General features: G+C 38.9%; 6 protein-coding genes and 3 long non-coding RNA genes across 12 annotated transcripts; 4 read left to right on the top strand and 5 right to left on the bottom strand.

The window, feature by feature from the left end:
* The first annotated feature begins 571 nt into the window (after window positions 1-571).
* Window positions 572-7,259, top strand: LOC124205803. Its single transcript, XR_006879481.1, has 7 exons — window positions 572-892; window positions 1,270-1,399; window positions 1,465-1,605; window positions 1,669-1,889; window positions 1,956-2,091; window positions 3,783-3,872; window positions 7,182-7,259. It is a non-coding gene; the product is annotated as an uncharacterized LOC124205803 (long non-coding RNA).
* On the bottom strand, window positions 1,396-3,015 carry LOC124205802. 2 transcript variants are annotated; one of them, XR_006879479.1, is made up of 3 exons: window positions 2,324-3,015; window positions 1,559-2,257; window positions 1,396-1,490 (listed from the first exon to the last, which is right to left on the bottom strand). It is a non-coding gene; the product is annotated as an uncharacterized LOC124205802 (long non-coding RNA). The 2 variants fall into 2 exon arrangements; XR_006879480.1 differs by lacking the exon at window positions 1,396-1,490 and having other exon boundaries at window positions 1,881-2,047; window positions 2,115-2,257.
* On the bottom strand, window positions 4,972-7,360 carry LOC124205797. The gene is made up of 7 exons (XM_046603303.1): window positions 7,167-7,360; window positions 6,948-7,052; window positions 6,555-6,876; window positions 6,334-6,488; window positions 6,071-6,275; window positions 5,758-6,009; window positions 4,972-5,694 (listed from the first exon to the last, which is right to left on the bottom strand). Exons 1-7 carry the CDS (start codon window positions 7,293-7,295, stop codon window positions 5,219-5,221), a joined length of 1,644 nt encoding a protein of 547 aa, XP_046459259.1. The 5' UTR covers window positions 7,296-7,360; the 3' UTR covers window positions 4,972-5,218.
* Window positions 7,361-9,469: 2,109 nt separating this feature from the next.
* On the top strand, window positions 9,470-10,748 carry LOC124205801 (glutathione peroxidase 1-like). Its single transcript, XM_046603310.1, has 3 exons — window positions 9,470-9,626; window positions 9,952-10,095; window positions 10,184-10,748. Exons 1-3 carry the CDS (start codon window positions 9,489-9,491, stop codon window positions 10,400-10,402), a joined length of 501 nt encoding a protein of 166 aa, XP_046459266.1. The 5' UTR covers window positions 9,470-9,488; the 3' UTR covers window positions 10,403-10,748.
* A 1,876-nt stretch (window positions 10,749-12,624) lies between these two features.
* Window positions 12,625-15,410, bottom strand: LOC124205804. Its single transcript, XR_006879482.1, has 5 exons — window positions 14,809-15,410; window positions 14,300-14,473; window positions 14,095-14,234; window positions 13,707-14,029; window positions 12,625-12,900 (listed from the first exon to the last, which is right to left on the bottom strand). It is a non-coding gene; the product is annotated as an uncharacterized LOC124205804 (long non-coding RNA).
* Window positions 15,378-18,177, top strand: LOC124205795 (chitooligosaccharidolytic beta-N-acetylglucosaminidase-like). 2 transcript variants are annotated; one of them, XM_046603302.1, is made up of 6 exons: window positions 15,378-15,553; window positions 15,672-15,831; window positions 16,012-16,255; window positions 16,317-17,509; window positions 17,579-17,756; window positions 17,824-18,177. In XM_046603302.1, the coding sequence occupies exons 2-6, from the start codon at window positions 15,758-15,760 to the stop codon at window positions 18,025-18,027; spliced, it is 1,893 nt and encodes a 630-aa protein (XP_046459258.1). In that variant the 5' UTR covers window positions 15,378-15,553; window positions 15,672-15,757; the 3' UTR covers window positions 18,028-18,177. The 2 variants fall into 2 exon arrangements, with proteins under 2 accessions (XP_046459258.1, XP_046459257.1); XM_046603301.1 differs by having other exon boundaries at window positions 15,622-15,831.
* A 1,104-nt stretch (window positions 18,178-19,281) lies between these two features.
* On the bottom strand, window positions 19,282-20,466 carry LOC124203538 (alpha-(1,3)-fucosyltransferase C-like). The gene has a single exon (XM_046600211.1). The coding sequence runs from the start codon at window positions 20,464-20,466 to the stop codon at window positions 19,282-19,284; it is 1,185 nt and encodes a 394-aa protein (XP_046456167.1).
* Window positions 20,467-20,840: 374 nt separating this feature from the next.
* LOC124205800 (WSC domain-containing protein 2-like) lies at window positions 20,841-22,548 on the top strand. The gene is made up of 3 exons (XM_046603309.1): window positions 20,841-21,542; window positions 21,604-22,066; window positions 22,144-22,548. Exons 1-3 carry the CDS (start codon window positions 21,137-21,139, stop codon window positions 22,247-22,249), a joined length of 975 nt encoding a protein of 324 aa, XP_046459265.1. The 5' UTR covers window positions 20,841-21,136; the 3' UTR covers window positions 22,250-22,548.
* On the bottom strand, window positions 22,375-24,302 carry LOC124205798 (putative zinc finger protein 833). Of its 2 annotated transcripts, none has more exons than XM_046603304.1 (8): window positions 23,954-24,302; window positions 23,611-23,882; window positions 23,429-23,546; window positions 23,287-23,368; window positions 23,121-23,206; window positions 23,020-23,049; window positions 22,834-22,937; window positions 22,375-22,770 (listed from the first exon to the last, which is right to left on the bottom strand). In XM_046603304.1, the coding sequence occupies exons 1-8, from the start codon at window positions 24,300-24,302 to the stop codon at window positions 22,462-22,464; spliced, it is 1,350 nt and encodes a 449-aa protein (XP_046459260.1). In that variant the 3' UTR covers window positions 22,375-22,461. The 2 variants fall into 2 exon arrangements, with proteins under 2 accessions (XP_046459260.1, XP_046459261.1); XM_046603305.1 differs by having other exon boundaries at window positions 23,611-23,877; window positions 23,954-24,091.
* Between the last annotated feature and the right edge of the window lie 82 nt (window positions 24,303-24,384).

The following is a 24,384-nucleotide window of genomic DNA, read 5'->3' as shown; positions in this document are numbered from 1 at the left end:
CGACGTATGTGGGTTTTACTGGAGCGATTTCGTAATCGTTAAACGCTAGTTTCTTATTTTAGGTAAGCTAAAACTCACAAGATGTGACTGTTTTGCTTAAAGGGTTTATGGCTCGCAATTAAATACTGTTTATTTTTCGTTTCTCTTGGACGACTTTCACCTGAATTCCACTTTTTGTGTAGAATTATGTCTTTACTTTTTCCTGTTGTATTTTTATATCTATTTACAAATAAAGGGAAAGTATTTGTTAGCTTTAACTTGACTTCGCCGTGTTCACTTTAAGAGAAACAATTTTCCCGAGTTGCAAAACCGCAAGTTATATACGTTATGGTTTGTGGCTCAATCTGCATTTAAATGGTGGTGTTCACAACTCAGTTTTTGATTCAATTAGTAAAAAACCCCTTTTTATAACTCTGGTTCAAATTATATCGAGAATTTATCAAATGCAGAGTTCTCATCACAGTTTTCCACTTCCATGGAAGAATCTAATTTTTCTTTATCTAATTCTGAATTTTTTTCTGAGCAATATTAGATAATAGGAATGAATTTCTGACAACAGTTATTAATATTTATCAAAGACTATTTTGTCAAAACATTTATTTATTATGCAGAGTCGAACTTCATGAATTGGCATCACTGCTTCCCATTTCTCGCGAATATTCGTCTGTTGTTCAATCAATGTCGCGATCGAGTTGATTACAGAGAGATCGTTAAATGCTTTCGAGTTTCGACATAGTCAGAGGAATAAATTATCATCACCATTGATCCCTTAAGAGACCAAGAACTACCGATCCTGGCACTTTGGAAAGGTGCAGAAAATTCCACTCACCTGAGCCAACACCACGACAATAGGCCTACGACATTCATCAAAGTGGAGGCACTGAGGCAGCAAGTAAGAACTTTTTTGTACCTGTTGTCAATTTCAATTGCGAATTGTCGACTGATCAATTAGCTTTTACGATCTGATTAAATTAAAATTGAGATGCTGGTCTTTCATTTTTTGAAGCTTTGTTTTTTGTTGTCATTTACACGCCGAGCGAATAGATGGCGCGACTGTCCATTTTATGCGGTTGTGGCGGCTGAAATTCACATTTTGAAAATTAAAATGGGAAAAAAGTGATTCATTAACTCAACATGAACGAGTTACGTAGGGAATAAAAGTGTTTTATTCGTGTAGATTTTATTAATTTTCGAGCTGCGATAGGAAAACAAATTGAGAAATTGTAATTTTTTTGGTGGATTCATGTCCCCCGCTTTTCATTTTTACAGATAGAAAAGCGAATTTGTGTTCAGTGTGTACATTGGATGGATCACGGCCCATATATTCTTAAGTCGTGTTCGTTGGCCAACGGAATAATGATCCTTGTGTTCCAGAGCACGCCAACATATCCCAATCCAGGTCTCGATTTGATTTTTCATTTGATCTCAAATGCTGACGTTACATAATTTTCGTTTTCCCAACAGGTTGATATTGGGAGATTGTCCAGCGTCTAAAAATTAACCAATTACATTCAGCTTCTACCGCCATTTGATTATTTTAAAAATACGGCGATCTAACATGTTGAAAGTTATGTTCTCATCTCTCTCCGCACTCTGGGTTCTGTGGTATGGCTGCTAATTAATAATTATTTTTATTATTAATTAAACATAGTCACGTTTCAACGGTAGTTTGCTATCAGGGTGAACTCATCAAGGTGGAAGCTTGGCACTGGTATTATAACAAAATTGTGGGCAAAGAGAAATGCGCTGTTGTGGACACTTGGTGATGGCAAACGGAAACGGGAGGCATTTGCATCAGTCCAACACTCTCAGCCCCTGGATCAGAAATTTGTCCCGGCATGCCGATGAGGCTAATGTACGGAATCTGGTCTGCTGTTCAAGGAGAAAAGGTAAATATATGTCTAATAATTATTTGTTTGCCAAATTCATCCTGGATGGAAATCTTTTTTGCAAAGGGGGAGAAGTTGAAAGACAATAATGATGTAACAGGTGCCTTATTGTGCTTGAAAAATCCTTGGCCTGGAATGGCACGCACCATTTATCGAACCTACAGCCGACGCTTCATGGAAACTTATAATCGACCTTTTTAAAGTAAAAAAAAATTAATAACACACTTTCGTTATATTTCAGCGAATATTCCGACGAGTAAGATTATGAGGTTAAAATATTGGCTAGTATTCAGTGCTGGGTAAATATAACTGCTGGGTAGTAGGTGAAGCGACTCCAATATTCCTCCAAGCCATTTTGAAATTCAAAACTAAATTATTGGAAATATTTGAAACTTGAGAAATTTAGGGTTAGTTTTAAATGTGAATTTATGTACCTCAACATTTTCAGCGGCCCCAAGGTTGGCGACAGTTTCCCTGTAGATCCAATTGCTTTGGCCGAGGACACTTGCGATCCGGTGCTACTCCAATTCGCATTTCGTCAGTTCCAGCACCTGGAATTTTGTCCAAAATGGTTTTCTTAATCTCCAAACCAGTGCAGGCCGCCAAAAGAATCAACAACGTGAAGAACAGACTGAAGAGACGCATCTTTTTGACTACGTAAAAATGTGCTGCGTTTGCGACGACTACCCAAAGACTTTTGACGTCTATAGACTGGCCCCAGTTGTCAAAGTTATAGAACGAACCTAACAAAAGGAAGACGAGAAAAGTGAAACGCCCTTGACACTGTTGTGAAAAAGTCATAAGATGTCCTTCTTTCTAAATATTTGCAGTAAAAGACGCATCCGTTTTGGGAAATTGTGGCCGGAAAGCCAAAGGACCAGTTGGCCTTTTTTTAAAAACTCTTGACATCATCCACTACTTTCTCTTTTGAACCGCATTTAGTGTCAAGTTCATATTTGATTTAGATGTTGTGTCGGTTTTGCGTTGCGAAATTTTTATTTTATTTATTAGGACGCAAGTGTCCAATTGTCCGTTCAAATATTTGCCCAAGAATTATGAACTTCTTTTATTTTCTTAAGGATCTTTAAAGCGCGATGATTTTTCCTTAGTCTGCTGGGGAGAAGTTTGTAAAGAACTTTTTATTTTTGTTATCTTCTATTTTATATTGGTTACCTCTTAATTGAATTAATGTCTTAGTCCGTTCGTTCGTTGTTTCTATCTCGCTTATCAGCCGACAAATTTACTGTTCGGAAAGAAGAACTTTTTTAATATTTTTGTAGAGTTTTCTCCGGTTGATAGGGTGCAAGTCTCACTGTCTCGGTCATATTGATGTATAACTTTTTAACTTAAATATGATATTTCTTGTTAATATTTATTTTTTGCTATTTTTGTTTGGGCGAGTGTTGGTACAATACGGAAAATGCGAATGCAGAATTTAGATGGTAAAATACGAGACTGATGAGCGTTTCCCGTGCATCCGTCCCGCTCCCGCACTTTGACTATTTTCGCGATTGTGATTTTGGCAACGCTGCACATTCCGAACAAAAATGGCTACTGTCCTGTCATTGTCAAAACTCAAAATTCTCAAGATTGAGAAAAAAAAGTTAAAAAGCTGTCGCATACTTGCATCGCTTGCATTTTAAAGTAATTTTGTGGGTAGGAGATCTAAAACCCTCGAAAACTTTAAGACAAAAGAACTCCAAAACGTGAACTCGTAATGAATATTAGCCAAATAATCGGAAAGTTGTGCTTGTAAAGATTTCACGTTTATTTCTAGAACATTTGGTTTCATCTTCGACAAGTTTTCATGAAAGTTATCGTTACGGTTTTGCATGAAACTTCAAAGTGTAGTAAAGATAGCTAGAGGTTAACTAAAGTCTGTTATTTCCGTAGTGTGGAGCAGCCATCAGGAGCTTCAAGACACCACCGGACATCACAGTCCTTCCTTCCAATAGATAAATGTTTAATGGAGTTCACTCAAAGGTTAGAATCATTTTCTTTTTCTCATTTGCTTTAGTTCCTGTTGCTACTTATTTTGCACCTCTCTGTGTTGACCCTGTTGATGATGGATTACTTTTGTGTTTTCACCTGTGCCGTTTTTTTCAATTTGATGTAGTAGAATGGGATCATGATGAATGGAAAGGTGCCATTAATTGAAATTATCATTAATCGTAAAGTGTGATAAGTATATGAAAAAGAGTTAGAAGAAATAAGATAAGGTAAAATTGAAAATTGCACCGTTCCTGTCCTTGCTTATATTTGTAACGGATTTCTTATTCCGTTTTTGAAATTCTGACGAGTTGTGTTCATTCTTTTATTTGGCCGATCGTACCCATTTTGTGCGGCCTTTCCAGAGCGCTTGTGTTAACGTCGACAGGGATTTTTACATACACTCCTCCTCATATCCTTTCTACTGATGGATATGAGTGGATCCACAACTTATTATATTTCCCTGTTTTGAGAGGCTTTTCACGTTTTTTCTACTTTGTAAAGAAGTGTTCCCATGTGGTTCGTAAAGACAGAATTAAGCAGAAATAAAAGATTTTATTTGTTAACTTTTGGGCTGATGCGAAAAAAGAAGAAAAATTCGGCGTGACGATTGTCAAAGTCAACTGAAATCAAATGTAAACTACTAAAACTAGGGGTTGGGCATCTTGGGAGAACTAGTGCACAGTCAGCACGCAAGTGTTACATATAGTTTATAGGCGACACAAAGTTTTTCTCTTGTTCTTTCAAGTTCTTTTAGGGCGGGCGTAAAGTTGCCAGTGGGAAAGCCACCGTAAGATTTTTTGCTGCTATCTACTTTGTGGACAACAAGGGGTTATTGGTGACGAGCTACCTAGTTCAAATTTAACACTTGCAAGAGCTTTTGAGGTATTACTTGCTTTTCCTACAATCTTATCAATCGTCCCCTGTCCTTATTTTTAGATGTGGACAAGCGAATTTTTCTGGGCAATTGCACAATTGTAAATTAAATTCTTCAGTAAAAAAATTATTTGAAAATTACAATCTGTAAGTGAATTAAACGTGAATGAATTTTTTCCCCATTTCTAATCCACCTCACATTCTGTAAATCTGGAAATTAAAAACGGGGTTTTATTTGTCGCGTCCACATTGTTACAGGTAGAAATTTCAAAGTTTTTCGTGTAATCAAGAAGTCTAGTTGCATGCATTGACAAATTTTCGTATAGACAATTCGTATGGCAAAATATCGTAACTAAATGGAGTAAATGCTCCACGCCCTTAATGAATAAAAATCGAACGAATTATTTTCCCTTCCCGGCCTCCCCCTTACATTTCCCAGCATTTTGGATGTTGAACCCGAAACCTCAAAATGACGCCACAATTTCCTCTTCCAACATGAAACCCGTGAAACGGGTGTGGCGGTGACTGTCGTCAAACAAATACGAGGATGAACCAGAAAAAGAAATCTCCACCCAGACTCGATCGCCTTTTTTCAAGTTCAGCGTCGACTGGAGGGTCAACGGACTAACTTGATCAAGGGGGTTTTCATTCTCTTGAATATAACTCCTCCCGATTACATTATTGTTCAAATAAAGATAAGAAAGAAACTCAACAGAATATGAATCTTTAATGTACGCCAGTCCCGTGAAAGAGAAAAAATAAATTCCCGGTCGCGGTGCCGTGAATATTCCAGATGTCAAATTCATGGCATTTCCCTCGTTTACCACCGCCAACTTAAACGGAATCGGAGTTCCAGTTGTGTTAAATGAATCGTTTCTCTGGACGTCGAAATGGACGGGCGCCGATTTGACGTCGGCGTATCCGATCCATTTCTGGAAACCTTTTCATTAATTACAGAATTAAAAAATAGATAATTCCAACTGAATAAATCTCAAGTATTTACCCGCATCGTCAGGAAGTTTAGTGAAATCGCAGTAAACGGATTCCATTTTCACCGATCCCATGACGGAATAAAATCCGTTCAGGGTGTGGCCAATTAACCACAAATCTTGGCACGACTTTGGCAGTCCAGTCAAAGTCACTAATCCGGTGCACACGAGTCGGCCAAGGGTGTGGACGCCGGATGAAGTTTCCAGTTGAGTTCGTCCGAAATTCAATCGAGTGACGGGCAGAACATTTTTGTCGGTAATGACACCTGCAAACAAAATTAATTGTATTCATTTTAATTCTGTACAAACGTGGGAACCGTAACACACCGTCGTCGACTAATTGAAGTGGTGCAAGAGAATCGCAATTGCATTTCGTCGCAGGATCGACGCAATTTGCATCGATTCCGCACTGGCAGGTGTGAACTCCGTCCGTGTTACTTCCGGCCCAAAAGTATTGCGCATTTCCTTCTCTGTCGTTCCACCAGGAATAGGCGACGCCATTTAACTCGAATGGGGCAAAGTTGCAGTCGTACTAGTAGTAGATATAAAAATTAAAACGTTAAGAATTAAACTGATCAACTGAAACTGACTCTAATCGACTGGTGGCATTCAGTAGATAATTCAATTAAAGCTTTGATTTGTCCGATTGACGAATTGTAGTTGATGGAACGGGAAAAGCACCCGGCATCAGCGCAGTGTCCCACATTTAAAGAAGATTCACTATCGTGTACAATTGAGGTCGATCCTGTTTTTATGGAAAGATAAGGAATCAGATTATATTTTTCTTTAATTGAAAATTTAATTATTGGACCTGATGTCATATCGCAGTAAACGTAAATTGGGTCATCGCCGACACCTTGTCCGTCCGGATCGATCCAATTCATTCCGGATGGAAGTGAAGGATCAGTCGCTTGAAGTTGTCTGCATGTCCTTGGGATTCCACTCTTTTCAGTTGATCGAATTGAAATTTCTTTTTTAACTGGAAATAATTTTGAATCAGTGGAAAATGGAAGCTCAGCCGCTTTCAATACGGAAGTTAAAATTCTTTCTTGGTCCTGAATTTTTACTTCCATTTGGACATTTTTTGCCTCTAGTTGAATTACTTTCAATGCCAAATCTTGTCTTAGTTCATTCTGTCATAGAAAACAAAAAGTGTTTTACCCACGGTGAAACTCTGAATTAAACTTAAAAGTATAGGACTTACATTTAGTTCGCCTTGCGACTCCAGTTGTGTCACTTTGGCCTCCAGTAGTGTCACTTTTCCCTGCTGTTCAATCGCTGTCGATTCAAAGAGTTGTTTCATTTGAATCTATAATGGCAATAAATGGAATAACATAACAATAAGACATCAAAAGTAACAAATTGAATTGGACGGTCGACAACAAAAGCATCACGTGAAAAGGAAATTTAAATTTATTCTCACATAATTTTCCTTCAGTTGTAGGAATTCGTCCTCCAAGGAAAATGCAGCGCCAGTCAAACTCGGCGTCCAGCAGATGAAAACCAACAGCAGAACAACTTGGGTGAGTGAGGCTACAGAAAAATGGGCCATTCTTTAGTTTTTAGTTTTTAGTTTTTTTTTTGAACGAGTTATAATGAGACTGTGGACTGTGTTTTCAAACTGGACGTGCGTTTCAATTTATATAGTTCGACCCGTTAAAGGTTGGTGAAAAATTGAGATAAAAAACGAGTCTTTATGTTTATATAATGAAAAAAGTTTTCGATTAGAGTTTTGAATGTCATCCAATATTATTTGTTTTGTACGTGGCTATGGACAATCTACCGTTTATTGAAGCGGGATTAACTTTCGGACTGGTCGAACAAGGGAAGGAGAAAAAAAAATGAAAATCAACAATCTGATATCAATTACTGACTCAAATTTATTTTATTTGTTATGATGATGATAATATTTTAAATAAAATGATCATAATCATGATGACGAAAAATTTTATCATGACAAGTTGTGTGGTGTCATGGTAGTTTGCATAAAAAGTTATAAAGTAAAGCCGTTTCGTTTACATTTACCGATACCGTAATATTTGTAAATTAAATTGATTTTGTTTTTAACTTATCGTCGGTAAATTTTATTTCACTTACTTGTTTGATAATAGTTTTTCACGATATCGTAAAGAGTTACGCGAAAGGAACAGGACATGTACAAAAGTACGGCTTGTTCTGCTAATCGTTTTATGATTCAAGGTAACAGTTGACTTTATTAAGCTTTATCAAAATCATTTTGAAATGCTTCGTGGCTGTCTTCATTATCTTTAGGTTTCTCTGTGATGTTTTTCAACATGATTATCTGTTTATTATTTGTTGATGGATCGCTAATCCTAGCGTAGACATTACAGGAAATTACAGGGCAAGTTAAACTACATAATAACATCCTAAATTTAACTGAATCTTTCTAACAATGCTGCTTTGTTAATTAAATGCTAATGTTATATTCTACTTCAATTTTTACACAGTTTGTATCTGATGAATTGATGATCCTTGTTCTCAACAATTTCAGGTGTATTACAATTTAAAGACACTTGAACTTGAAGGGTGAAAGAAGGTGGACAAGGAAGGAAAAAAGGATAATGGACTAATGAGGAGACCCAATAACTATATATCATCAATTATATCAAAGGAGTTAAAGCACCAGGTTATATAATTGAACATTTATATTACTATCCAGAGTTAAATGAGTATTTTATTTTTCAATGCAGATTTCGAAACACGAAAGAGAAGAATTCCATTTTTACGTTCAATGAAGTTGGCGTGAATGGTCCGCAGTTTACCTTTCGTGACGTGTTTATGTTAGGGAATGCGGATTAAAAGCTGGACCTTGACGTATTATCACTTGCGTACTAAAGAAGTAATTACGTAATTAAGGCTTCACTACATATTTTTTATTACTTTTTTCTAAATTTGTTTTCTTTTCTTCTTTATTATGGCAGAGACAAACCCCGTGCTTGTTACAATGCGTTAAATCGTGTTGAGTTAGGAAAGATTTCGGCCACAGACGGTGAGGCTACCAACTCAGTTCACAGTGTTGTTGTGTCAAAGTGTTAACCAATTAATTGTATGATGATAGTGAGATGGAGATTGTAGAGATTTGAGGTTGACGTAATCAGAGGAAGTTATCATCACCATTGATCTCTCAAGAGTCCGTGAATTACCGATCCTGGTGCGGGGAAAGATGAAGGAATCTCTCACCTGAGCCAACACCACGACATTGCTCAAAGTGGGAGCAGCAGGTAATAACTTATTTGTTTCCGTCGCGAATTTTCATTTGAATTGCGAATTGTCGACTGATCACGTGACCAATTCGCAATAGTTTAGTCGTTTAATTGGCTAACACGACACAATTTAATTTAAATTGAAATGTTGGTCTTTCATTTTCAAACGGCCGTTGCTTTTTCGTCATTTTCATACCGAACGAATAGATGGCCCGTCTGCCCATGCAGTTGTGGCGGGTGAAATTCAAATTTTGTAAATTAAAACCGAAAAAGTGAAACGCATTTACTGTAAAGATAAACGAGAAGCGTAGGGAATAAAAGCGTTTCATTCTCGTGTTGATTTGAATTTGATCAAAATTTGTTTATTGTTTGTAGCGTCTAAATTTTACAGTTAGAAACTTGAGAATTTAACTGTGCAGAAATATTTATTTGCATGCACATTAATTTCCTCCCCTTCCCTATTTTTTTCTTCTCTTCATCCTGCGTCCGTGAGAAGCACGGCTGCCACCCTTTTGGGGCCCATGGTAAGCGGAGACGAGACCAAAGTGAGCCAGAATTGCGTCTCGTCCAACTCTTCCACTGACATTGGCGTTTATGGTTATGCAGAGAGGGAGCTCAACAGCTCAAGGACATTATTCCTTTCGGAATTCTTGGGGAAGGTGACATCCATTTCTGATTATTAGTCTGGAAGTTGCCAATGCGGCATTCCGTATCCTCTGACACCTGTTTTTATTTGTTTTCTTCTTCTTTTTATGAAACAAAAGGTAATCCTCCTCGTTAACGTGGCAACTTATTGAAGGTTCAACTATCAGTACCACGAATTGAATGCACTACAAGAGGAATTTGCCAATGATTTGGTTGTTTAAGCTTTTCCTTGTAATCAATTTGCTAGGGTATTATTTTTTAAATGCCACTAACCTCTCCTAGGTGTATGTAATTAACCGATTTTTTCAATCTGATATTTTGTTATAGAAATGTTCACAGCAAGAACCCGGAACTACAGATGAGGAGATTATGAACGGGATTCGTTACGTCCGGCCGGGAAACAATTTCCAGACGAACATAACGTTTTTCCGCAAGATTGAAGTCAACGGCGCTAACGACCATCCCTTATATTCTTATCTGAAAGTAAGCGATGCTTTTATTTTTGCTATACGTATAGACGTCGTAATACTGAGCGGCGGATCTTGATTATCTTTTCCCACTGAAATAACAGAAAAGTTGCCCGACGACTCGTGATTTCTTCGAACCAATCGCCAGACTCATTTACAGTCCATTGCGCAACAACGATGTCCGCTGGAATTTTGAAAAGTTTCTCATCGACCGCAAGGGCAAACCTGTGAAACGTTACGATGCCAGTACTCGGGTCTCAGATATGCGCGTTGACATTGAATCCCTTGTTTTCCCCTCTGTAGAATTTGTTTATGGATCGTAATCTTTTTTTTTTAACTTGCTTGTAGATGTTTTTTTTTTTTGTAGAAGCAGTTGTTGTGAGGAGGAGAAAACGAGATTGGCACGCGTGACGTAATGACACTCCAGATCTCAACCGCCCGAAATATGGCGGCGATTTGGAGAAGAAGTTTGAAATTCGGTTCGACTTGAATTAAGGATGTGACGGACGAGAGATCATTTACCATCTCGCTCTCGTTTTCGTGCTCCCTTGTGCATTCGGGGGCCGTCAGATCCGGTTTCAGTCGCCGGTTTTGTCCGCTCGAGTCCGTTTCGTACTTTCTCTCGCCTCACGACGGCTGCGGATGAATACATGACAGTTGAAGCAGCAACCACATTTTCCCTTTAAATAACACATTTTAACTACAATAGGGCGGTGCCAGTTGCCAGGATATTGCCCCGTCCTTGGGTTTTTTTTCTTCATAAGAACGTAATAACGCCATTTTATACTATAATAAATTTATACAAATATTGGGGTTCTATTGTCGGTGGAGTCTTATACTCTTCTGTCTTTGGAGTTCTACGGCCATTATACCGATAGTTCAGCCTTCAGGTATAAAATTTACCAGATTTTGAGTCCTCAGAGTTGATATTTCACAACTTAGGCTTTAAATTATTTGTCAAATTGATTGTTTTTGCAATTTTCTTATAACTTTCAGTTTTGTTACAACACGAAAATAAAGAATTTGATTGCATTGCATTTGCCGCCTGATACAGGCGATTGTATAGCATCTAGCGGAGAAATTCTTTACTGATTATCTGCCATTGCCATTCATCGTCTGCTACGTAACTTTTTCATTAGTCACGTTTTGGAGTGGAGACGGTCGCTGGTCGCCATTTTCCTACATTTTGGAAATTCCTTGTCTAGTTGGTTATCTCTCTTCTAATTATGCTACTAACTACTAAGTATTGTTTCAAATTTTTTGTAGTCATTTCGTTTTCATTAAAAATTCCTCACAGTCAAACTAACGATATTCGTTGTTGCCCAGCCCAGTTTGTGATTCATTGCTCAAAGTAACTTTCATATTGAAATTTTCCAAAAATAGTTTTGTTCTGGTTTCATTTAAGTAAGAATAGTTAATGAACCTCAACATTATTTGTGTTAATCTTTCTATTTTATTCAGATTTCCTGACTTCAGAAGTTGGTGAGGTGCTAAGAGAGATCTGCAAGATTGGCCAGGACTCGTGTTCAACTGTTCATCACCAAATTATTTCATGTAGTAATTTACCTATGTTTAGTGAACACAAAGATTCCAAATCTGATTCCTTTGTCTAAGTTGAGACATCACAATTTTTCTAAAAGGTTTTCTTTTTTGTGTTAGGACGACATGTTAGGATTCATTTTTGACAAGAAGTTTTTTTTTTGGGGGGGAAGGAGGTACTTTGGATTCTTTAATTTTATTTCTGAGGGTGGGCGAGGTGGCAAGATTCAAAGTTAACTGTAAGTTCTGTGGCGTTGGAGGACAACGTCATTTTGAGATGACAGTATTTTAGAGTATTGTACATTTCTTTTGTTCCTGTTCCAAGAAAATTGACTCGTTTTATGCCATGTCAATCGATTTCGTAATGAATGGTCTCAATTAGATAAGGTTTTTTTATTAGCTTGGCTTTACTTCTCCCCGAGATTAGTTGCTCCTGACTAGTAGTTGCTATTTTCCGTATCGACTTCTTCCTAATAGTAATTGTCGCTATATTCTCCTGACTGAATATCTTGGATGCAGTTTTATCACGGCTATGTTTACAGTTGACTGATCGGTGATTTCACGTAGTCGTACAATTAACACAAATTTGGATAAATTTTGTTCTTTTATTTCAAGACATTTCTAAAAGGATTTCGCGAACATCAACCAGCTCTTTCTCTTGCTAAATAAACTGTATATATTCGTTTACGATATGTAGTGTGTTTAAAAGTATTGATTCTTGAAATGTGAAATTAAAAACAGAAATAAATAGTTGGAATTGCATTTATTTTCCCACCTCCGCCCACAATTCCTCCACTTTTCATACAATATACATACATACATACAATACACTTAAGTTAACCCGTTGGCTGCCACGCCATACAACCCGTAGGTTGCTCTCTACTTCTCTACGTGCCACGTCTGAAGGATCCATGACCAAGGTGGGACTTGCCATTGCTGACAAGTCCGGGCTGACACGGTGACAGGAGAAGATGGAATGCACAACCTCTAGAATCCATCACCGTATCGACAAGGGGGAAGTCCCTATGGTGCATTGCCTAACAGGGCCTTTCGGCGAATCTGGGGCTGGTGCAACTGTCCGACCGCGCGGCAAATAAACCACGAGACCGAACAGCGCGGGCCCGTGCTACAGAGCTAACATGGGGGAACAAAGGCGTGGCAGCCAACGGGTTAACTAACACAAAACATATTACCAACAACAAATGATGATCCGCGCTGACATTTTTGAAAAATCGGCGACCTTTTGGTGTCCATCTTCTCAACGTCTTCTCTGCATATAAACCTGAAAAACAAAACCATACTTATTAAATGACATGGCAATTAAAGTTACACTTGGTAAAAAGATCAGATTTTTTGCTCTAAACTTAAACAGCACACTAATATTTGATTAAAATATGGCTGGCAATATCGAGAAATGTACGCAGAACAAAGCTCACTTACTAGATTCATGCAAATTTTCCGGAACTATACCGGAAGTAAGCGATAGCGACTTAACTATTGAGCTCCCGTCAAAATAAACCACATATCCGTGATCTCCATGAAATTTGGGGTCGATTAGATGTGATTCAAACGAAATCCAAAATTTGGCCAAAATCGAGAATTTTCCTGAACTATAGTTCAGGAAAATTCATGAAACCGGAAGTTCGCGTACGTACAAAAAAAAACATGAACTTTACTACAAATTTTACGAGGATCACGAATATGTGGTTCTTTTATGCGTCGAATGAAAATTTACTGAACTACTGACTGAAATGCGAAAACCGGAAGTAGAAAAAAAACACATTATGAAAAATCTAACAAGTGAGCTTTGTTGGTGGAATAGTTAACGTCAGTTTTCCCTAAAAAATTTCCACACAGCAGCTGCCGATAAATGTTTAAAGAGATTTGCAAAGTAAGTGAAACTGACTGTTTTGACAGCTGAAAATTATGAAAAGCCATCTAGCGTTAGAAAAAAGAAACGTCTAAGAAATACTTCGTTTGAGCGCAAGAACAAGAAGTGCCTGATTTTGAAACTATTACACATACTAGAGTTTAAAGCAAGTAGATAATTAGTAGATAATATACGAAAACAAGTCAATTGTCCGGTACCTGAGCATAATCCCGTTGAGAATGACTACAGGTGCGGATGAAGGGACCACTGAAGTGGTCTTACTCGTCAGTGATGTACGACAATATGTGTAGCAGCAGCAGTGAAGCTAGATGAGCGTGCGTCGCGAAGATCTCCATCCTTGGAGCAGAACTTTGGTGGAAATCACTCTTCTGTCCTGGACAAAGATCAGCTGCAAGTCACCATTGACTCAAGGATCTCCGTGCCGGACCACACAATTCCAATAAAGAATAGGGTTGTAGAAGAGTTGTAGAATAATGTTGTAGATTGACATCGGCGGCCGACTCGCGATCTCAGGTAGGTGCTGTAAAAAAACGAATGGGGAATTAAAATGAAGCTTAAACAAAAAATAAGATTTTTACGTCTTACTTAAAGATTTTGGATTAACTCCCTCCGATTGTCCACTAAAGAACGGCTGCTGGCGAGAAAGTATGGCAAAAATTTCATCCGCCAAAATACGAAATGTTGAGAGGAGGTAGCAGTCAGCAATTCTTTCAGGATTCAACACTCTAAACACATGTGAAGAAAACAAGTTCAAGTTGTTCCTAAACAAAGAACCGAAAATTTATTTTACCATTGTGGTGAGGCCCATAAATATACCAAGGCAAAAAACGTCGTAAAAGTGAGCTTCGTAATCCGCCAGGAAGTTTACTGTGATTCCTTTGTGTGAACTTGTGTTGTCTGATTGTCTCATCGTTAAATGCAGTGGAATAGTAAGGACTGTACTTGAATACTCCATCTCATCCACCTTTAATGAAAAAATAATTTCATAAAAATTAAATACTTTTCTTTGATTACTCAATATGTAAGACATAACAGGAATATTCGACTGATTTGGTATAGCTACACAAATTAGTTGATCACCAGTTAGATCTTTAAAAACTGCTAAGCTGGACAATCTTATTCGCAACCCCTTTGTTGATGATAGCTGCTGATTTATTCCCCAGGGAGGAGTTGCAGTATAATTTGCATTATTACTATGTTAAAACTATCAAGGGAAAGTGATGACTATCGAACTTGTTTGTAAGACATAATTTTCTAGAATTTCCAGTAGAAACATTATGAGTACAAAAAGCAACTTACATTTAGTAAGGCGTTGAAATTATTCCAAACGAAACACAAAGAAAATTACGAAGAAACATGGAAGACACAAGTAGGAACTTTCAACATGTGACAAGAAAACAATGCGATTCTAGCGACATCTAACAACAATCAAAGTGATCGTTTTGTCCATTTACTTTTATAGGCCACCTTGTGGTGGCGAAAAAATCTTTATGATAAAATTTGAAAAATTTGAATTTAATGCTACCAATGCACCAGTAGCATAGTTCGGGAAATTCTTTATCGTGATTTCAGACGAAATCAAAGCCACAGACGTATTCAAAATGTGAACTGGTTTTTGCAAAATAACCTTCAACAAAATCACGCGATTCACGCCCTTCGGTTGAGAAGCTAAAGATTCCTTCAACTCGCCCTACCTTGATCATGTACAAACAAAGAGAAAGCAAAATAAAAACTTGTCGGAGTGCCCAATTAAAAAAATCATCGGCCCAGCGAGGCCAATAGGAAAAAGAAAAACATCAAACCAGGAAATACGAACTTGTTTGAAGGCCAGACCTAAACCAACAACATCAAAGAACCAATAAATGACTAGACCGTTTCATCAAAGTAAGTGAATCTCGACTGAGCAGTCCGAGCTGAAGCCGACAGAGCAAGACGTAACATGGTAAGAAGCTGGTAACATATGTCAACGAGCGTTCTTCATAAAAGCCATTACGAGTAAAATAACAAGTTGTTTGTACGTCATTATAGAACCCTCACCAAACAGGTACGATCAACACACATTATGCATACAATGACCCACAATGTAAAGAAATCTTCGCTTTCTTTTGACAGACGAGTTTGAGTTGCTTAGTTTCTCTTCTCCCGTTATTGGAATTATTCAGGAGCGCGACAACACTGAAGCCAAGAGTGCTATTACCACTTGTGTTACACTTTCGAGCACAAATCTTCAGACCTCTGAATAGGAGAGATGGACACGAAATTTCTCTTCTTCATCGGATTGTTTTCCATCGCTCAAATGGCCGTTGGGCAAAGCCGAACCGGGTAAGAAAATCAATTTGTCGTGTACAATTGTCATTATTCCAATTCAACCCTTTGATAAAAGCTTCAAGTTTTATGTGAACTTAATGGGAGAGTAAAAGAAAAAATAATTGTGCAGATGTTAAATCAAGCCGTTGACAATTTAGGTTACTTTCTAAAATATGCCCGTCTTTCTTTGTATAGGGAAGCGTCACCCTGGGCTTGGGCGTGCCGAACTGGCAGGGGATGTGTTAAAGTGGAAAAAGATTCGCCTGTAGAAGAAGGTGATAACATGAACAACCCAACACTGGCAGGTTGCAAATTGACTTGCAATGACGAGTCGGTGCTATGGCCAAAACCACGCGACGCAATCTATCTATCAAAAACCCTTGTGTCTTTCCTTCCGGTCGACATCCGCATCAATCGAATCAATGCACCAAGTTCCGAGGTACCCCCTGTCAAATGCAAATCAGTTTCATTAAAAACAAATTATTTTGTTTTCTTTAAAGGTTAAATCGTTGACGAATGAAGCGATTGCAATATTCCGTGGCGTCCTCCGCAAGAGTATTCCGGAAGCATTCCGCCGTCGCAACCAAACAGCAAAAGATGGACAGCGGCCGCAAATTCATATCGAAGTGTCTATCACGTCGGGTGACGTAAGGCTCGGGATGGAAACGCAAGAGTCTTACAATTTGCACGTGAAAACGATATTCGCCACTGCGGCCACACCTGCTAGTCCGCGCAGCATAACATCCGTTTCCATCACGGCGACGACTTTTTTCGGAGCTCGTCACGCCATTGAAACTTTGTCGCAAATCATGGCCTGGGATAAAACTCTGGAATCGATGATTATGTTGACGGATGCCAACATATCCGACTCGCCAGCCTTTGTTCACCGTGGACTCATCATCGACACGTCTCGTAATTTCGTCAGCGTTCCAGTAATCAAGAAGATTATCGACGCCATGTCCTACGATAAACTCAACGTATTCCATTGGCATCTGACTGATTCGCAATCCTTCCCGTTCGTGTCAACTCGGGAGCCAAGACTTGCGCTGTACGGAGCGTATTCCTCCGATCAAGTTTACCACCCTGAAGATATCAAAGAATTGGTCCACTACGCCACGGTTAGAGGAGTCAAGATAGTTCCGGAATTTGACGCACCAGGTCACGTTGGCAGCGGATGGGAATGGGGCGAACGTGCCGGAATGGGCCAGTTGGCTCTTTGCCTCAATATAGAACCATGGCACGACTATTGCGCCGAGCCACCTTGCGGAATCCTGAACCCCATCAACGATAATATCTACTCCGTATTGAGTAATATCTACCAGGATATGAATGATTTATTTCAGAGCGATATCTTCCACATGGGTGGCGACGGAGTGAAATTCAAATGCTGGAACGAAACCACTGAAATTATCGATTGGCTGAGGGCTCGTGGACGGAACGACTACAGCAAAGAGGATTTCCTATATCTCTGGAGCCACTTTCAGAACCGATCTCTAGAAGAAGTAGACAAAGCTTACGGCAATAAACAACCCATCGTTTTGTGGACCAGCCCCCTGACAGACGATGGCAATGCCGAAAAATTTCTGGACAAGGAAAGATACATCATTCAAATTTGGGCAAAGGGTACGGACCAGAGTATCGCTCAACTTTACCGCCAAGGCTTCAAGTTAATTATGACAAATTATGACGCATGGTAACGTGGGCAAAGAAAAATGGATACGAAATTCCAAGCGATTCCAAATAACTACTAACTTTTCAACAGGTACTTTGATTGCGGGTATGGACAATGGGTTGGTAAGGGTCCCAATAATTGGTGCTCACCCTACAGTGGTTGGCAAAAAGTTTACGAAAACAGCCCACGAAAACTTATCACCAATTTTAACGAGACATTCAACAGCCATCAAATATTAGGCGGGGAAGCCGCCATCTGGACTGAACAAGTACGTATACATAACGAGGGCCATAATTTCAGTGGGATATGGATTAAACATTGCAATTATGAACTAGGTTGACGGAGCAGCTATCGAAGGCAAACTATGGCCTCGTAGTTCAGCTCTAGCTGAAAGACTGTGGACCGACCCGGACACGAACTGGCGCACTGCCGAGCACCGCATGAACCACCATCGTGAACGATTGGTTCAACGTGGAATTCAGGCTGATGGTCTTCAGCCAGAGTGGTGCCACCAAAACGAAGGATACTGTTTTCTTTGAAGAGAGAGAGATAAAAATGCAACAGTCTACTTCAATAAAACAAAAACCTTCTCGTCAATTTTTTTTCTTAAAATTGAATCGATTAACTCAAACTATTGCACTGGTTGCTGTATAGTGTTCAATTGAAAAAAATAAACAGGACAGCAGAACTAGTTTTCACTTTTAAAATCCTGATCAACAAGAACTTTGAGAAATTCAAAGCGAAAAAGGATGTGAATAGAGGCCTAATCATAAGAATCTCTCTCCTCAAAAGCTGCACAACAAAACGGTTCAAAAGCCTCAAATACATGGTAAAAATCTCCACGTCTTCCTCAAAGAACCAAGTCAAGGTAGCAGAACTAATCTTTTGTTCTCAACTTTCCGTTTCATAGAGTAAATTGAAAATATAGACTTACATAAATAGGTGATGCTTGAAGTTCGTGCTCTTCGATTTTCACGTGCCGTTTGTGGGTCTGCCGATGCACTAGTTGAAAACTGAAATTTGTTGATCACAGTTAGATCTTGAAAAACTGCTTAGCTGGGCAAACTCTTTGTTGATGACTGTTGTCTGCTGATCGCTGCTGATATATTCCATAGGGAGGAGTTGCAGTATAATTGCATACTATGTAAACACTATCAAGGGAAAGTGTTTGTAAGACACAATGATCTAGAATTTCCAGTAGAAACATAACGAGTCCACATGGAAGAAAGCACAGCAAGAACTTTCGACATGTGACAAGAAAACAATGCGATTCTAGCGACATCTAACAACAATCAAAATGATCGTTTTGCCCATTTTCTTTAAATAAAGGGCTATTTTGTGATGGGGAAAAAATCTTGTAAGATAAAATTTAAAAAAATAGAATTTTGAGTAGCTATGGAGTAAGATGATTCTAGGATCAAAATTGAAATAGTTTCAGTTAGGACTGTTCAACTCTATGCTAAAAATGTGAAATTCACAACTTTTTGGAATGTTCCACTGTCGTGATCCTTCTAAAATTTTACGATCGATTGCATACGTGGCCTCATTGGTTTTAATGACAGATAAATAGTTGAGGAACTATCGCTAACTTCCGGTGTAGTTCCGGAGAAAATTGCACAAAATAAGCTATCGGAAAAATTTTTCATTAACGTTCTTTGCTTTTTATTTACACTTTCAATTTTCCACTCAAACAAAATTAATTAAAAATTATATCGATTTTAGACTTCCATACAGAACCATGCTATTGGAACAAATAAAATTTTACAATGTTATCAAATTCAATCACGATATTTTTAAAAGATCCATTTCGGATCAAACGGAACGCACTGATTGTTGTCACCCCAGTAAGATATCAGATCCTGATAAGATTTCGATTCGAAATCTCTGTGCAATTTCTGACACAAGTTACAAAATGAATTACGCCACATGTTCTCCTCACTGGATGTTACCCGGTAGTGATCCTTCCACCAAAAATATTCGCCGTACAACGTATCGTTGGCGTCCAGGGATTTCAGGTAAGTGGCCAATTCTTCCGGCTTGAATTGTCGAGCGTCGATGTAGGAATGGGTCGGAGCATATCGAGTGTAGTCGGCGCCACCATACACAACCGGAACAACGTCTCGATCCATCATGGTAAAAAACGTTTCCGTCACGTAATCAGGACAAAGTGAATTTTCAAATGACAGGTAGAACTTGTAGTTGCGCACCAGAATGTCGTAACACTGCGGTCCATCACAAGTTAAGTTACCACATTCACCGTAAACATCAACTTCGATGAAATTCTTTAATTCTTTGACATACGATTCCCGCTGACTTGTTGTGTTGCAATCGGAGGCCATCCAGGCAACAATGGGTGAACCTTTGTTGGGTTTTGAAATCGACTTTGGGCGTGGCCGGAAGGTTTTGCGAGCTCTTTCTATGTGACGGAGTACGTCTTCCGGCGAGAGGAAACTCAATTCTTCCGGTGCGATCCGTCCGTAGAGCATAGGAATATCCGAATCCCTTCTGTAGGTCATGGTCCAATTGAAAACGCCTGTGGATTCACTCACGCTGTGATAAGAGGCTAGCGATTGCGGTGATTTTCGGGTGTAGAAGACGAACTTTTGATTTGTGTTATTGCTCTCCGATTGAAATTCGGCCAACTCCATTGGGTCGACTGGAGAGAATTCGTCGTCGAAAATGACGACGATGGCGTCGTAAGATTCGATGGGACGTGCCGATCGATTGGAAATGATTTCGCATCGAATAGAACCGCAACTGCCGCTGTGCTGACTGAAGAATCTTTCATTTTCGTTAGAGTTCCAGAGTAAAATGGATTTGCCTCTTTTGCTCTGTAAAATGTAATCGTGAACTTTTTGGAAAGGGAAATTGTACCACCAAAACACCAGTGTTCCCACGACGACCAAGAAGGCGGCCACTTTGACGGATCGTCTATTCCTGATGTGTTCCGGTAAAATCATCAAGAGAAGCAGCCACATGATGATAAAGCATTCAGCAGAGAAAAGAGAAACGGAATATTGTCTTTGAAAATATTTGGCTTTCATCCGTTAAAAAGTCGATTTACAATCTCTCGTTTGAAGATAAGAGAAGCCAGTGATCGACATAAATATAGACATGAACCTGATAAAAAAATGGACGTCACGCTGATAAGAGAGAAAGAGTTGCAAGTTAAGTTTTTGATTAGTCATTTGCTTTTCGACTTTTAAACAGAAAAATCAATCTGATTAATTACTATTTAGTTAATCGATTCAACAACTTTTAAACCACTGTAGGTTCAACCAAATGCAACGCAAACTTGTGGAGGAGGTTGCTGTTGGTGTGACTGTGGTTGCGATCCTGTTGCACCTCAGCCCATTTTCCTGTAACAAAATCAATAATTATTTTATTTTTCTGGAGGTTAGACGCAAAACCATCGTGTTTCTTATTTGTGATTGACAAATGCTGGATCCTCTCTCTAAACGTCATCTGATGATATCTAAAAGGAAAAGTTTGTCTACCGTATCTATACTGATAAAGTTCACATAAGAAAATCAATCGGTAAATAAAAATGTAACGAATCCACGTTAAGGAAAACCTTAGTCCGCCCTCGTTCACTGCTAAGTGCTAACACCGAACTCTAAATTCTGACAGTTTAACCACACTGACATTATGGGAAGATCAAAGTTTAGTTTTAGAAATCCAAGTGTCGGTCGCTGCACAATTTTTGTTGCTGGTCTGTTGTCTTTGGTGAATTTAACAATAATTTTTTACTGGTCGCTCGAGCAGCCTACAAGACAACAGCTGTTAAAATATTTTTCACTACAGCATCAAGAAAATAGTGAAGCACACGACCAAGTATATGTGTCCAACGTTTTAGATATTGCTTACCGACCGTGGGAAGACGATCCTGATTGTCGGGAATACACCGTCGGATTCATCCGCAATGGATCTCGTCCCATGATGGCTCTCATGTCCTATCCAGGAAGCGGAAATACCTGGATACGTGGAATTATCGAACGACTGAGTGGTTACTTTACCGGAAGTATCTACGCAGATAAAAGCCTCTACGTGAAAGGTAGCATTATTCCCTGTCAAATTCGCTACAGAAAATGTTCAAATTAAATCTTATCGGATAGGATTTTACGGTGAAGTAGTGCCCATCGATTGTGGATGTACTATTGTACAGAAAACGCACGATTTTCAGAAAAACGATTACAAACCATTCGTTAACAAAAGCGCCATCCTCATCATCCGCAATCCGTACGGCGCTCTCGTCTCTTACCGAAATTTTATGACTACCGGATACAGTCACACGGCATCCGCTTCGCCAACTCAGTTCACTGGGATAAGTTGGAAAAAGTTTGTAACGAAAGAAATCGACCGATGGAAAACAAAGGCACTGGAGTGGATCCCCAAAATCGGACACGGAGGCATTTTACTGTACGAGGACTTGAAGAAAGATAAGCGGAATCAATTCCGAAATCTCATGCGGTACCTTGGATTAGAAGTGGACGAACGGCGGTTGGATTGCGTAATCAAACATGATTTTTCTTCATTCAAACGAAATTCAACTCGTTCTACCACGAATGAAACAATAAGGTACTACAATTATAGCAAAATATTTAAAGAATTTTAAATAAAGATTCAAAATGATAAAATTTGATGTCCTTTAATAGGGATCCATTTGATTCATTGTTGAGAGGCATCATCGACAAGGAAATTGAAATCGTTCAGAAAGCCCTAACGGACTACGGCTATGATCTTAAGCTGCTGAAAGAATAAACTTTCGCATCGTGGCGTAACACAATAACTGGCCAGCATTGAAAGAAGACTGAATAATAATTAAAAAAAAAAAAAAAAAAAATACTTCTCGTTTCAGTATATGAAACTGTTGAAAGATAAACCCGTTAACTGGTAAGTCGCAGATATTATTGTTGATCTTTTAACACGGATTCTAAAATCGAAAACCTACACAAAAAAAGGTATTTGATTAGTTAACTGGGAAATATTAAATCGCTATCTAAACTAAGGGTTAATTGAGACAGATCCAACGTGGGCAGGGAATCGTTATCATAATAAGTTTTTGAATCGAAAAAGCTGGACCCTTCGTCCATCGTGTCAAGGGCGGGAGTCTCATTCGGAGCAATCTCCAATTTCCCAACTTCCACAGTAATTTTTTCTTCCGGAGCTGTTAGTTGCTGTTGAGCAGTTACTAGTCGTTCCAGCCAATCAGGCCGGTGTCGAATGATACCGGTGCCTTCTACACCTCGTCCAGCTTCGCACTTGTGAGTCCTCTGACTCACCTGAAATTTCAAACACACAATGAACGATTTAGTGTTCAAACAAATCTCTTAAAGTCCATTCACCTTGTAGCGGAATGATTTACCGCACGTCAGACAGACATAAGGCAAAGCTCCTGTGTGTATACGTCGATGGACAACGTAGGAAACTCTCTGACGAAAAGCTTTTCCTTCAAGAACAAAAGGCAATTTAGTTTTGTTAAATAAAATTATTCAAAAATTAAAACTATGAATAGTTTAAGTTTTTCAGACCGCATATGTCGCAAGAGTAGGGTTTCTCGCCTATCAATAGAAATGAATTCCGTTTAAATTTAGCACTTTATCATCTAACACGCGATAAGCCATTCAAATACCTGTGTGAATTCTTTGATGATTATGAAGCGTCGAAAGTTCCTTAAAACGACGATTGCATTGATCACACGAGTACGGTCGGTCGTCGCTGTTGGATTGGAAGCGTGGATCAATTCGTAGTAAATAAATGTTTCAAATAACTATTTCTCTAAAACAAGAAATTCTAACCTGTGGTAGAGCAAATGTTTGTGGTAGGACTGCTGAAAAGTGAACGTTTTACCACACTGATCGCAAGTATAGGGAGTCTCACCTACGTGAAATCGAAACCAAGTTAACCATTCGAGTGTTAATCAATTGTAGATGAACTAACCAGTGTGAAGTCGCGAGTGTTTCCGTAAATATTCTTTGGTCGTGAAAAGTTTTCGGCAAACGGAACACTCCCATTTTTTGGCTTCGTGAGTGCGACTGTGCTGCTGCAGATATTGTTCCTACCGAGATTCAGATAACAACTCACCTTAGAAGATGATAATTACATTGTGGAAGATGTGAAACCTTTTTGAATGTCTTGTCACAAATCGGACAAACGAACAAAGCCTTGGGTTCCTCTGCTTCAACGGGTGATGAAACACTAGATTCGACTAATTTCGCATCGGATGGACTTCTAACTGAAACTGCAGATGGATCCGATTGATGAAGTTTCTCATGTGCCTGCTTGCGACCCAGACTTGCGAACTTCTTGCGACAAAATTGACACTGATGCTTGCGGTCGATTGAACTTCCCGTCTGATGCGCCATTCTCAAATGTAATGTAAGACTAGCCTGAGCTTCGGATTCCCCAGAAACATTAAACTTCAATTATAATTCAATTCCTTATTGCTAATAAAAAAGTAAGTACCTTTAAATAATTTGCAGCAATGCACGCACAGAAATCTTCTTTCTGGATGCTCCGACTCTACGTGTAACCTCAATACTGCAATGTCGTTCGTTTCGAAAGTTCCGCATTGTTTACAGGCGTATTTTTTCGGGTCCTGTGGGCTAACTAGAGCAAGTTTCACGTTATTGGCATCTAAGGGTGTTAAGTGTTGATTAAGGTGTTCTTTTAACTCTGTTGCACTTCCAGCTAAGTGACCGCATATGGGGCAATTCAAAGGTCTTTCAAAGAAATTTAGGAATGCTGTTACGAAATTGTTTACTTGCGAAAACGAGCTGTGAAGACACAACGGGCAAGCGACAGTAGTCGCCATGGCTGTTCAACTGTCTTCTACGATTTTAACATCTTCAATAGTCCCAGGCTAGAACTTACTAAAAATAGCTAGCCGCCATGCC

The sequence above is a fragment of the Daphnia pulex genome, chromosome 10 (assembly GCF_021134715.1).
Source record: "Daphnia pulex isolate KAP4 chromosome 10, ASM2113471v1".
In the NCBI taxonomy this organism is placed as follows: Eukaryota; Metazoa; Arthropoda; class Branchiopoda; order Diplostraca; family Daphniidae; genus Daphnia; species Daphnia pulex.
This window is presented reverse-complemented; position numbering and strand designations above follow the sequence as displayed.

What these genes read in the sequence shown, in the direction of transcription:
- LOC124205795 (XM_046603302.1), top strand. Translation starts at nt 15,758, where the DNA reads ATGGACACGAAATTTCTCTTCTTCATCGGATTGTTTTCCATCGCTCAA. An exon ending in ATGACAAATTATGACGCATG is followed by an intron (nt 17,510 to 17,578) that starts GTAACGTGGGCA and finishes ACTTTTCAACAG; the next exon opens with GTACTTTGATTGCGGGTATG. An exon ending in CCGCCATCTGGACTGAACAA is followed by an intron (nt 17,757 to 17,823) that starts GTACGTATACAT and finishes ATTATGAACTAG; the next exon opens with GTTGACGGAGCAGCTATCGA.
- LOC124205797 (XM_046603303.1), bottom strand. Translation starts at nt 7,295, where the DNA reads ATGGCCCATTTTTCTGTAGCCTCACTCACCCAAGTTGTTCTGCTGTTG. An exon ending in TACAACTGAAGGAAAATTAT is followed by an intron (nt 7,053 to 7,166) that starts GTGAGAATAAAT and finishes TTGCCATTATAG; the next exon opens with ATTCAAATGAAACAACTCTT. An exon ending in TTACTGCGATATGACATCAG is followed by an intron (nt 6,489 to 6,554) that starts GTCCAATAATTA and finishes CCATAAAAACAG; the next exon opens with GATCGACCTCAATTGTACAC.
- LOC124203538 (XM_046600211.1), bottom strand. Translation starts at nt 20,466, where the DNA reads ATGTGGCTGCTTCTCTTGATGATTTTACCGGAACACATCAGGAATAGA.
- LOC124205798 (XM_046603304.1), bottom strand. Translation starts at nt 24,302, where the DNA reads ATGGCGACTACTGTCGCTTGCCCGTTGTGTCTTCACAGCTCGTTTTCG. An exon ending in TTGCTGCAAATTATTTAAAG is followed by an intron (nt 23,883 to 23,953) that starts GTACTTACTTTT and finishes GGGAATCCGAAG; the next exon opens with CTCAGGCTAGTCTTACATTA. An exon ending in GTAAATCATTCCGCTACAAG is followed by an intron (nt 22,771 to 22,833) that starts GTGAATGGACTT and finishes TTGAAATTTCAG; the next exon opens with GTGAGTCAGAGGACTCACAA.
- LOC124205800 (XM_046603309.1), top strand. Translation starts at nt 21,137, where the DNA reads ATGGGAAGATCAAAGTTTAGTTTTAGAAATCCAAGTGTCGGTCGCTGC. An exon ending in TAAAAGCCTCTACGTGAAAG is followed by an intron (nt 21,543 to 21,603) that starts GTAGCATTATTC and finishes CTTATCGGATAG; the next exon opens with GATTTTACGGTGAAGTAGTG. An exon ending in ACCACGAATGAAACAATAAG is followed by an intron (nt 22,067 to 22,143) that starts GTACTACAATTA and finishes GTCCTTTAATAG; the next exon opens with GGATCCATTTGATTCATTGT.
- LOC124205801 (XM_046603310.1), top strand. Translation starts at nt 9,489, where the DNA reads ATGGTAAGCGGAGACGAGACCAAAGTGAGCCAGAATTGCGTCTCGTCC. An exon ending in TTTCGGAATTCTTGGGGAAG is followed by an intron (nt 9,627 to 9,951) that starts GTGACATCCATT and finishes AAATGTTCACAG; the next exon opens with CAAGAACCCGGAACTACAGA. An exon ending in CCTTATATTCTTATCTGAAA is followed by an intron (nt 10,096 to 10,183) that starts GTAAGCGATGCT and finishes CTGAAATAACAG; the next exon opens with AAAAGTTGCCCGACGACTCG.